At 43.9% G+C, this 13,166-nt stretch overlaps 1 protein-coding gene across 3 annotated transcripts in view; it reads right to left on the minus strand.

The window, feature by feature from the left end:
* Positions 1-13,166, minus strand: part of FLNB (filamin B) — a 72,056-nt gene that overhangs the window by 41,961 nt on the left and 16,929 nt on the right. For all 3 annotated transcript variants that reach the window (XM_032120347.1, XM_032120348.1, XM_032120349.1), the window contains exons 2-5: positions 5,779-6,027; positions 4,662-4,759; positions 3,629-3,776; positions 400-518 (exon numbers count right to left, since the gene is read on the minus strand). In XM_032120347.1, coding sequence (XP_031976238.1) covers positions 400-518; positions 3,629-3,776; positions 4,662-4,759; positions 5,779-6,027 — 614 coding nt within the window. The remainder of the gene's footprint in view (positions 1-399; positions 519-3,628; positions 3,777-4,661; positions 4,760-5,778; positions 6,028-13,166) is intronic.

A 13,166-nucleotide genomic window follows, 5' to 3' on the forward strand; every position in this document is an offset into this window, starting at 1 on the left:
GAAGTTTCTATAAACATTAAAACCAGCATTTTAACTCAAAATGATTCATGGCATCTAAATAGCTACTTTAGCCATTCTTGCAGAATGAGTAAAGGCAGACAGTGATTTAGTGATGTATGTTATCTAAAAGCAGGTCAGAGTGTACTTGGCCAGTCAAGCTAAAGCTCTGCAACTACTGGACACTAGAGTTGTGTTGCTTAGCTGCAGATAGTGACTTTTTTTCAAGGCAATTATGAAGAAAAGCTTGAGGCTTCTTGCACTTTAGATAAACAGTATTTTGCAATTTCTTTTTAAATTACTTATTTGTGAAGAACTCACTTGTGAAAGATCAAGGTTACCGCAAAATCTATGCATTCAGACCAACTTTACTTTTCCATACAAGACACTTAACTTACATACCTCCTCTCTGTTTCCTTCTGGATCTTCTATGAAGACCATCAAGTCACCCTGCCCAGCACTGATAGTGTCCACTGTGAAGATGGCAGGCTGCTTCACCATGTTCCCATGAGGCTCAATCCCTGTGAGAGAGATACAGAACGACACATTAGCTGCTGCCACAAAACCTGAAAGATAGTTTGGAGGTTACCCAAAGGCTGTCCAACCCATTCTCCCATGCAAGCCACCAGAATCAGTTTTCCCAGACTCCTGCACGACAAGTCTTTACCCTCTGCCCAGAGCATCATGCTCACAATAAGGCCTTCTCTTACAATACAAGCATTTTTAAAAGATGGTTGAATCATCAGCACTCAACCCATCTCACAATCTCTGACCAAGTCAGGAATCCAGCTGCTATCTGGATTCAGGGGAAAGCAAGTTACCCTGACAGGTACTGAGGGTCACCCCCACTGCTGGTGAGTGCAGGGCTGATGCTGACAGCAAGTGGGATACGTGCATTAGCTGCTCTTTAGGAGCTGCTCTGCTTCACACAGCTGAATTTTGAAGTGTGCTGCATCACAGGATGGGTGACTAGAGACGCAGGAGAGAAATTCTGGGAAGCCTTTAGGTGAAGGCATTACCCTAGAGCCAAAGGTAAAAGACTTACTTTAAGCAAGACTTTTTTTACCTATACTGTCCCATCTTACTCCATTTTCAAAACCCAGCAGTACAGATACTGCTCAGATTTACTATTCTTTAAAATCTGCTCAAACTACCTGGCCAGAATGAACACTGTACAAATAGCATGCAGGAACATCTTAAAACCATAAAAATCCTGCTACTTGGTGTGGTTTCCACTTAACTTTTAATCAGTTTCCTTATTCCTCAGCACAGGGCCTGCTACAGCACGCATTTACCAGCAGGGTTTCATCATCTCCCTGTACATAGTTCCAGGTCATGACATCTGTCATGGTGGTGTCAGACTGAGTGGGTGGAAGAACTTCCCAAAGTTGCTGATTCCAGACTAGCCCAAACACATATACCCTTCCATCCAAGGCAATTAGTCCTTGGCTGATTCATAAAATCGTGGGCACTACTGCTCCATAGCACAATTAGTGGAAAGCACAACGTCTGATAGATTATAAAGGAAGTGGTTGCGAACAACAGAATTCTTGAACTTATCTTCAGAAAACAGTAACTTGAGAGCAATGCAAGGAAGATCATGTTTTTGCTAGGAAATCTGAGCATTCTGATAAGGTATTAACAATTGACATATTCATTCTTTCAAACTAAGCCCTAGCTTATCATCTAGCTGAAACTGCTATGAATTTGCTCTGCATCTCTTCAGTCCATCCCACAAGCATTAGAAGATGGTATTCAAGTTAAGTATCTCTCCTCCTGCAAGCACAAGAAGGATTGATCATCCTCCTCTGAAGACAATTTCAGCCAGGACAGCATTAGTTACAACACTTTATTAGCCTACACTTCATCTTCTAGATTTTACTATCTTACCCGTGGTCTGCTTTGGATGGTTAAATGAGAACTCCTAGCACACCAGTGACAACCTGCACAACTCTGTACATCCCCTCTGCAGGCTCATTTCACACTGGCTCTACACGTGGCCGTCCCCCCAGCACAAACCCCCATGGTGTCCAGGGAGGTGTGCTACAGCTAAGACTCGCATTGGGAGGTTATGAGTAGCTTACATGAAAAATGGTAATAAAAAGAGCTAAGACTGACCCACTTCACACTTGACAGTCATCTTTTTCTGGAAGCATGAAAACCTGTTTTTCAATCGTACAAAAGACCCTGCTCAGTCAAGGACTAAGCCCCTTGCTGCTGGAGTCACCTTCCAGTTCTGACATATCTTAGCAGTCAGAATTATCAATTAGTATATTTAGTGACTCTGTTTTAGCAATTAACTTCAGGAAAACATCAATCTTTCAAGAAGAGCCACTCACTCTAAAGTAGTTTTCATTACGATGGCTCCAGAGCACCACACACATTAAAGCAGACAACAAAGTAATTCCAGTTTCTGAATGAATAAAAACATGACTAAAGCCAGACTTGACAGATTGAGGCAGGCTAATCAGTCTTCAGGCTAATCATTTGGGGCCTGAAAAATGTGTCTGTGTATTGTGGTTTGCTGTGGAAGGCTCCAACAAAGGACATAAATCCCAAGCCGGACAGGTGCTAAACCCATTCTGACTGTTGCAACTGCTCCTAAGTGCACAAATAATGTCCATGTCCATTCATTCCACTAGTTAAGTTTCAATGGAAAAATCAAGTTTAAAAAAACCCAAGCAAATAAAAAAGCCAGGAAAAAATATGGAAAGTTTTGTTTCTTTCCATTTTACTCTCGTACACCCAATTCTGAAACTCACTCATTCTAAAAATCTTGAAGGACCAACAGCAGCCCCAGATGTAAAAAAAAAAAAAAAATTAAGATGGAATGGAGAGCCAAGCGTAATGCTGAAGAGATGCCTTCCAACATATCAAACATATTAGAGGTAAAAATCTGTTACTTACTCAGTTGTGACTGTGCACCAGTCTAGAATAGAACCTCATCGATACTCATACGAAATTATCAATTTAAAAGGTCAGTTAAAAATAAGAATGCCTATGTAGATCTACAGTTGCATAAACATCTGTGGACAAGTCCTTCCAATCAGCAAACACAGCCTTTCCAACAAAGGCTTTTTAATATCTCAAGGCTTACCAACCTATCTTTGTATATGTGCAAAGCATTCAACATTACCAATCAATTCAACTAAGTTCTTTAGAATTAGCCCACTGTAACACACATCAAAGCTAGTAAATGGAAAATTGTCTCTACAGAGAGCCTGCTCAGAGAGACAGTGAGGTGATGAGGTTTGTCCTCTTTTAAGGAGTGCTTTATCACAAGAAGCATTCACAAGGTGCTAGATCATCACCCATCAGCAGCAACACTGCTGGCCTGAATTCCACACTAAGGTTGTTTTAGCCCCATAGCATGCTACTTCTTCCAGCTGTGGATGGGAGGCTGGCAGCTTGCAGAACAGGTTCAGACTGGGGAATTTACATGTTAGAACTAGGAGTGTCTTTTGGACTATATCCATGTATTTCTGAAACCAGGCACCACACCAAGAGTATACAAGTGAAACTTTGAAGTCAGTTAGTTACAGTAGGTCTGAAGTTCAACATAAGCAGAAAACCCCACCCAGCTTTCTGAGGAGTTACTGCTCCATGCAGCTTCAGCTCATCAAGTCCTTACCTCTGCCATAAGCCCTTGCTTTCTTTGGATTCAGTTTGGGTTTTAAAGGAGCTCCGGGTTTCAGCTTGGCTTTGGGGAACTGGGACAGGTAAGTCATCACAGAGTGCTCATCTACATCAGGGTGGATAATTTCTTCAGGGGTAATAACCTGAAAGACAGTGCAATTAAGTATATTGTACCAGTGCTTGGTTACTGCATGTCAACAAAGAAACAGAGCTATGACACAGACTTAGATTTCAAAACTCCCACATGCTAATGAGATTTCTTACATTTATTTTCCCTTTGATACACACAACATCATTTATTATCTCAGGCAACAAAATCAAGATGCTCATTATCGTCCCAGTGCAGTCTGGGGGGGCTTTTCATGCCTTGATTATTAGGGGTTCTCAGGAGACTGCAACAAGTGTAATGGTATCAAAGCAAGACAACAGTCGTCATGTTCCCCTTGAAAAGTGACATGGGGATAACTGATACTGAAAAAATTAGTCATTCATAATCCTGTATGCTACAGCTCTGAACTGCAAGGCTTGCAAAGTAAAACTTGTGACCAGTCTCTTCTCCTGCTTCCACAATAAAAGCTGTTTCAGAGACTTCTGGAATTCTGTTCAACTTTATCAGCATGAAAATAATCCAGTTTGTAAATACATCACTCTCTGTTTGAACATTGTCATCACAGGTGATTTCCTAGGCCAGTAAGTTTTTCTTCTGTGGAATTCAATGCAGCAAAACATACTCACTCCATGGACTAATAGATCAGGCACCACCACATAAGCCCTTTCCTCCTACCTTACACGCTGCAACAGCAGCTGTCTTCAGCAGACACCTACACAAAATCCTACAAGCTCTGAAATGCAATAGTGTGTTTCACTACAGTGCACCCTTTCTCAGGCAACTCTACATGAATTAACTGTAACTTTTCAGAACATCCAAGCAGCTTCACCTGCTTTCCTCAATTTTAACTCCAGCTAGTCACAAGGCCAAAGCTGGCCACTGTGCTCCCCACAGGCAGCCCACGTCTTGGTGGCCGTACCTGCGGCACACCCAGCCAGTCATCCGCCTGCTGCATGGCTTCCCGAGCATTGTCCACGGGCTTCTTCGGGTCCCAGGTCTCCCAGTCAGGGCACAAACCTGCAAGCACATTTCAGTTATGTGTTACCTGCCAAGGTGCTTCCCTAGCTGAAGAAACCAAGCACAAACTCCACATTCCCTTGTGTTACACTGCTTTGCAGAAAGACATTCAGAGTGTTGCAGAAGTAACCAAAACAAGACAAGCATATGCTGACCACTGAAACACCTCTAAGACAGCAACCAGTGTAGAGTCAGAGAATGGTTTAGCCTGGAAGGAATCTTTTAAGGTCATCTATACTGACCCCCCCCTCCCCCCCGCCCCGCAATGAGCAGTGACATCTTCAAGGAGCCCTGTGTAACCTGGCCTTGAATGTTTCCAGAGATGGGACATCTACCACCTCTCTGGGTAACTTGTGCAAGATACCAATATAAATTTAGCACAGATACATCTACCATCCTTTATGTTTCCCTGGTCCTCCTGCAGCATATTTGGTAAAGAAAATTTCAACCGCTTGCCACAGCAGCCCAGATTGCATTAGATGAGCACCAGCAATCATACTAGCAAGGCTGTTTTATAAGGTGGTGAGGAAATTTTGCCTTTTTCACACTTCATCAAATTATTTGCCTTAAGCAGCTCAGTCTCAACTTGCTAAACACCGAAGTTTCAGGTACTGTGCAGCTTCTGGCTGCTCTGTGCTGCCTCTGCAATCCTATTTCAGGAGAACACATGAAGTCTCCCACTGCACCCTGAAGTTGAAAGGTTGTTGGCACTTGCCGTGGGAACAATCCTTTCTTCCATGTAGGAGCCAGCATTTGTGCCTTTGTCCCTTGCACCCAATACAAAGTTTAGATGTGGCGCCTCCCAAAATGCAATCACACATTCTGCTTCCGGCCAGAATTTCTCTGGGCCAAGTAGTTTACAACTTGCTGCTTCCTGCAGCTGGTCTCTGGACTTTTTTGGTTTTCTTGAAAGCCTCATTCCAGTCTCTAGCTCAGTAGTGAAAACTTCCTCTCATAGGAAAAGCAGCCACAAGGACAACAAGCAAGGAAAACATTGGGCATCAGAACAAAGGACTTACCTGGAGCACAGCTGTCAACAAGAGCACCCAGTGCTTTGCCATCCTGCCAGTTCTGATTGAAGTTTGTGATTGGCAAGTACGGAATTTTGTTCTGGATCCAGCCCAGCAGCCTCTGCTTAGGGGTCTGCTTCTTCGCATCATCATCACCTTCATCCTCCCACACTGGCATAGAAATGGAGTAGTGGAGGATAAGGGTCCATATCAGGCCAAGGATCAACTTCAGGTTTCCATCAACTATGGCTTTACTATCTGGAAGACAAAAGACATACAACTGATTATTTGCCATTCTAAAGCAAAGAGGTATGCTTTTAAAACAGTGTGCCTGCACTCATGCACAGATAATCAAGGACAAGAAAACTGACCCAAGCCACTGCAGGCATTTGCTCAGGTAGAGACACCATTCCTCAAGGGGTGCATTAGACAGGACAAAAAGAGAAGAGTCAAAGGACTCAGTGCTCCCCCATTGTATTGAGAGATCAGTGCTCTCCAAGAGCATGACTTGCCCTTCAGCTTTACAGTCTTAGCTTAGGAGAACTGGCAGTTTAAGTCTCTGGTATTTTGATTTGGATAAGTACCACCTGGTATTTTGGAATGGCATTTGTATCTTATGAAAAGGCCAAACAGCATGTGATGGAGTTCTCCCAACAGGCATGAAACACTCCAGGGCATAGCTAAAAGCATTATTTAGGAAACAGCATTTATATACAGAAACATGTCTCCCACACACATCAATAATTTGCCTTTAAAATGGTAGGGGGAAAAAAAGTGCTGCTATGTAGTGAAGACAAGCAAATACAGACTTTGGAATTAGTCTGGATATATCAAGACCTGTGTACAATCAGAGAAGTGGGCAGTGGAGGTCCATGGAGGATTCTTTGCACCATCACACAAGATGTCATCCCTTCACACTACAAATTCAGAGTTATAGAAAAGAAGAGCCAGCTTTGGCTTTTCCATATCATTCTCCAGCTTAAGAAAAATTTATCATCAGAGTGGCCCTGCTGCTGTTCTGCTTTAAGACACACTATGGAGCTAAGTTTAAGGCTGCTGGGTATCAAGATCAGATTTTCGTAAGCAACGTCTGCAGGGGCAGGATGCTTTTCTGCATGCATCAGTTGGGCATCAATTTGGCCTTGTGAAGTGACTGCTACAGGTTTGCAAATTCTCATGCAAGTTGCTTTAGCTTTAATGAGTCACAGATTAAATGCCCTCCCTCCCTCCCGTTGGGCTTGTAGTTGTTACTCAGGTTGTATTACACTAACAGTTCAAGTTTTTTCAAGCCCACCCAAACCAGAGCTTTTCCACAATGTTTCAGGATGCTCTCAGCCTGACAGTTTCTCTTATTCACAGCTGCATGTTACAGCACAGCATTTTTCTGTTCTTTCCTCCATCTCAAGTGAAAACTGTTAGAGAAATCCCTCTTCAGACAACAGAAGTTACAAGTGACCTGGAAGCTTTTGTGTACTCTCCAGCTCCTGCAGCAGACACTGGAGTAAAGACAACTACAGCTGTATAAACTCCCTTTCATGCCACCAGAATTATTGTACAGGCACCTTACAGAGTCCTAGCTAGCAAAGTAAAAGTGTTCTGTAACTGGATTGCACTCTCCAGTTCAAATTCAGTGTTAACAGGCAAAGTCCTCCAAGGTGACCCTCCCTGTGCCCAACATCCACTGGGCATGCCTTACCTGCTCCTCTTCAGCTACAGAGATCAAAGCAGCAACCCAGCACCATCTTATCAATGCAAAAAGATCTACTGACTTCCAAAACAAGTGATTATACAGAATAGTGACCAAGAATAGTAATCACCAGGGTGTTCCCTTTAACCCAATGCTCAAGCAAAGTGGTTAATATTTACAGGGTTTCACAATAGAGCAGTATGTCCTAAACAGATAATAATGTAACTTCAGACCTTGAATGGCATTCGGACTTTCTGGATAGTTAGTGTCTGGTTTGTATGGGATTTTTTAACACTGGTGTTGACCAATGTTACAGGATTACGATACATGTCTGCCACTCGAATGTTCACTGCTGATTGCACATCCAGTCCAAGATAGAACAGATAGCTATGAGGTGATTAAGCCCCACTAGGTTTTAATTACAGGTTCCAAGGTAAAAGTCTACATCATGTAAGCAGTGGGTCTCCTAGCAACAACTAAACATGCCCTACTGTTACCCGTTTCAGTCTTCTTTCCAGCCGAGCTGCAAACTGGTCAGTGGTGTGAAGATGCTCCCTTACACCAAACCGTCAGTGCAAATCCTCACTACCCACCTGCCCCCTGCGCCAGCAGCCCCTCCATCCTGCCCCATGGCATGACCACCAGGTCACACAGTGGTGCTGGAGCACACCAATGGCCAGCCCATCTCTGCTCCAGAAATGCCTCCAAGCTTCAGTTTCAGATTTATATCAACGTCGGCATTTTTACTAGAGGGACACAGGGATGATTTAGTATGCTACAAGCAAGCTCATTTCAGAAGGCTGTCCAGCATTTCCAGGGAGGAATGCCAGCAGGACAGAACCACCTTGAGTACAATGCTAAGCACACATTACTCGAGATAATGAATGGCTCCTTTTATATTTATAGCACATAAATAATGTCTATATGTGGCTGCACTGTGGTTACTGCAGCAACCAGCTGTGTCTTCAGAGCTTCCCCCAGCACCCCATTGGCCTCTCCAAAGGCATAGCGGGCCTGTGGTCCTTGACCTGGGGAAGAACAGCTGTACAGGGCTTCACAACAAGAGCAAGAATATCCCATCTCATCAGCCTCATCCAGAGAGGCTGGGCACAGGGCTGCTGCCCTTATGACAGGAAAAGGTCATCACAGGAACAGGACAGCTCTTCCTCTCTGGGGTTGGTGCCATTGCCACGACTGCACTTTGTTAGCAAGTTAGCAAGCTCTCACAGCCTCCCAGCTTCCTGACAGGCATAGGGATCTCATGATGTAATTTTTTCCAAGAGAAGGAGGAGGGCTTGTCTGCTTTCATTTGGGGTGGGGAGTAGGGAGGGTGAAGAACTCCTGGGCAGGACAGGAGACCTTATCGGCAGCCAGCAGAGCTGCCCGCATGCTCTTTTCGCAGGCACCCCACTTCCAGCACTGGCTCACAATCTCTATCACTATATAAAAGAACCCTCCAATGTTCAGGAGAAAACCAAAGTCCAGCTCACAGCAGGCTTAGCTTCCATGCGCTGCTGTAAAGCTCAGCACCACCTGGGCACTCAGCCTCTCCAGAAGAGCCTCTGCTTTAGTGCTGCCTTTTTCATTAACTGACTAAAAATATTCAGTGGATTCTCCTCAAGGTCTCTTGGGCTTTAAGATGAAAGTGGCAACTGGGAAGACGCACATCCACTCACAGGTTCTTTACAGGGAGCACAGAGCCGGCCCTGAGAACACTCTTAGTACAACCAAATTTGCAAGAATCCCCCACCAGCTCTGAGTGCACACTGTCAGTGTAATAGTGCCAAGGTGTTGGGATAGTGGAAAAAATAATATATTCCAATGACACTTAAGAACCAATAATCATTACTGCAGGCACTGCTTGTACCCCAGCTCAGCTGGCTTTCCACTGAATTCCCTCCATTCCCTGATCTGCTTCAAGACATTTTCTGGCCATCTCAAGCTGGAAAATGGATTACATAAACAGCAGACTTCCACCACTGCTTTCCTACTACAAAAATTACTTTTAGGCATACTTATTACTCACACAAACAATACAGAGTCTTCAAAGTCATGCTTCTCAATTACTCCACTGGAGTTCATAGTAAAATGACAACATAGAGATGCACAGTTGTGGTCAGTGTTTCTGAATGGCAACAGCCCAGCCTCTTCACAATTCACCTCCACAACTCCCAGTTGCATTTGGCTTTCAGCTTCAATGAGTTAGGTGGACAGGAGCAAATTGCCTGCTTTCAGCTGTGAGAGCATGTTTACTGCATAGCACCAGCCATGTTTCCACAGATTAAAGGACCCCTCTCCATGCAGGGGACAGTCACGGGTCCCTGCCTTCCTATGGCTCGGAGGAAGTGAGCTGTTGGATCTCATCTGCCAAGATCATTTAGCAGGGCTGAACCAACCTTTTATAGCATCATTGTAGACAGCTTTAATGTAACCTTTCTTGGAGAAAGTATGGTCATCTGCATAATTTGCTTTATTCATGTCACAGTGCTTATGTTAACATCTGCAAGATGCACTTACAGGTGTGTCAGAGAGCAATGTTTCCTGGTTCCCGGTAGGAGATGTGTGCTTTGGAGATCAAAGTCCCTGCACAGCTGACTCATACCTGCTGACAGCCACTGGACTTCTACCTTCAAAGGGCACATTTTTATGGGAAGCCCAGGCATGAAGCAGGAATCCATGCCACAGGACCTCCATCTTGCCTCACACTAGTACTTGGGAGGACTTTAAGCTCAACTGTAAACAGACAACTTTAGAGATGCCATCTAGAAGAGCCAATGGATGAAGGGTTTGGAAAGGGGGTTTTTGCACTGTTTTTGGTGGGTTTGGGGTTTTTTAAGTTATTATCAGAACCAAGAATTTTGTGGGTATGATATGCAAGTCCTCCTGACATTCTTGCTGTGGACTCCAAAATTTTGAATGCTCTAAGATGACCACTTTCAGACAGTCTGCAAGTTCTCATGGCTAGACATGCTGTCCTGAACCAGCAAGACACAAAAAAATGCAGAAAGAATCAAGTCCAGATTTAACACAAACCTTCATTCCCACCTACACTGTTCAACATGCATTTTAACTTCAACTCTCCAGCTCCAACTTGCTTTCCTCCTCTAGAAGTACCCGATGACAATACAACATCAACAAAATAGCAGCAACCATCAGCAAGATGCAGCCCTGTTCAGCTGCAGGCAGGAGCCATCTGCAGGGAAGGGCTGCTGTCAGCCCACTGCTGAGGTCCTGCTGTCAGGGTGCATCTCAACATGGCCTACATGCTGACTACTGGGGAAAACCTGCCAGCCAGACTTAAGCTGTTCTGCAGAATCAACAACAGTATTGAACAACCAAGCACTTTCCTCAAAAAAAACCAAACCAAAAACAAGCGCCTATATATAGCCTACAACATTAAGTTTTATGTAGAAGTATCCTGCTTCTTAGTCAGCTATTAAGTGGCTGCCTGGTAGGGTGAAGAGGAAAACAGACTGAACCAGAGCTCATTTGCTTCCCCCATCACACCTCTGAGTCTAGATTGTAATTCTTCCACTTTTATTATCCTATTAACTACATGGCAACCAGCCCAAAAAATGGATTATGGCAATTCCATAGGCCAACAGTACATACCACCAGTCTCACTCTTGAAAAGCAACCAAGTTTCAACTGCTCAAACCGATTTATAATTGTTGCTCTATACTAAATATTAATACGATATGTTACACTTGGACTGCTAAAATCACACTCCTCAAAGGAAAAAGAAAGATGGTAAAGTACCAGGGCTTCAGCTAGCAATGTGACTAGTCTGAGCCAACAGTGTGACCATTTTGAGACAAATGCGTGTCATTTTTATGGCTGGGGCCACAAAAAACTTCCCAATCCAACCTACCAAGTGGAAAACTGCCAATGCTTGGTCGTCTGCATTTGTCCTTATAGCTGCCCCAGGAGCCAGTGCCAGAACTGAAACCTGGCACTGGCTTGAAGCTTGCACATTTATCTACTCCAGTAGAAATCCCTAAATTCTATTCGGAACACATGGCTTGAACTACATGACCTTTATTAGGTCTACAATTCTACAATTTTAAAAAAAGCAAATAAACAAAAAAGCATTATAAACAAGTTTGTGACTAGTATCATTTGCTCATATGCAAGTCTACTCTGCATTCAGATTAAGTATAAGTACTACCCAAACTGTGGCAATGTTCCTTAAACTCTGCCCTACAGCAGGGCTGCAAGTCATTCTCTGTTGGACAATTAGAGGAAACAAGATAAGCCACTGAAGCAGACAGCTTCCTTACTAAACCGAGCTAGTCATACAGACTGTGGAAGCATTGCAAAAACAAATGAAGGACTGAAAAAGCAGCTTTTGAGTAGTAAATTTTATTTTTTTTTAAATAGTTTCACAGCTTAGGCTACAGTCAATACAGCTTGTTCACTATCTCACAAAGCCATCTCAGAAGCTTTGCTGATGATTTTCACACAGAGAAGTTAAAGCACAACCAGCACTGATCTTTGCATCCACCTTCTCTAAAAAGTGGTCATCTTCTTCATATTTTTATATCTTCCATATTTAAACTTTTGTTCTATGCATTATATGGAGGGAGAACCCAAATCCATGGTTCTCAATATAAAACACAGTCTCACCAGCAGCCCTTACTCCTTATTTCCGGACATGGAAGGAATTTTGCATAGCACACACAAAGTTCATTTCAATTATGGATCAATTATGAAGAGACTGTAGGAATTTAGTAGATCTTAGTGTCTTTAAGTGTCTGAGCATTTCCCCACATCTAGTTATTCTCACCTATTGCTAAATAGCTATAGCAGCTGGGGGACAGAAAAATTAAGCAATGATTAGGGTTTAATCTTCTGGAACAGAGAAAACACCACACTGAGCAAAGCTGCATGCCAAACTGAAGTATGCAGATGAGACGGTGCTGAGCAAGCTGCCCAAGGAAATTCTTTCCTGAAGCATACAGTACGTGTTCACAGGCTTACTGTGCCTGCTAAAGACATTAGCAACATCCTCTGTAGGGATAATATGTCTTTAAATCAATTACAGGGGTTCCTCTGTGCTTTGAGAACATACTGCAACCATTTCCTCCAGTGTCCCTTAAGCCCAGGTCCACATCCCAGCTCCTCAGGGTCAGCACATCACTTGTGTCCTGCCACGTGCAGCAGCTCACCCCACGGAAGCATAGGCTGTGCCTATGGCACAGAGCTGGTTGAACTCAAGCTGGTTTTGGGGATACCTGGTTGTGACCTGCCAGCTTCCAACAGTGACATACTGCAGTCCATTGCATCTCTGCTTCTCAGCAGTGTTTGCAGGAGGTGCTGTGACCCCTAGGACAGCTGTTCCTCAGCATCCAGCTTACCCGAGCATCCCTGAGCTTTCAGCTCACTGGCTCCCAGCTGAGCTCCCACACCCTGCCAAGACACAGCCACTCCTCAGCTTCACTGACGAGCCTCAGGGAGCTCATCACCTGAGGAAGTGTATCTTCAGGAAGCCTAAGTGATACACCATGTACACTCAGAGATCCACTAAGCTTTTTACAAGGTAGGTTTCCCAGAGGAGGAATGACTCTTCACTGGAGGGTTGTAAGAACAGTAACTGGGTGCTGATCTGGGCATGGACAGGAGGATGGAAAAGAATATGGAGTTTTATTTTTTTGTAAGGGACAGAAACCATTTTCTTCTAAGCCTACCAGGGTGACTGTTTACAAAAAAA

The sequence above is a fragment of the Corvus moneduloides genome, chromosome 11 (assembly GCF_009650955.1).
Source record: "Corvus moneduloides isolate bCorMon1 chromosome 11, bCorMon1.pri, whole genome shotgun sequence".
NCBI classification, from domain to species: domain Eukaryota; kingdom Metazoa; phylum Chordata; class Aves; order Passeriformes; family Corvidae; genus Corvus; species Corvus moneduloides.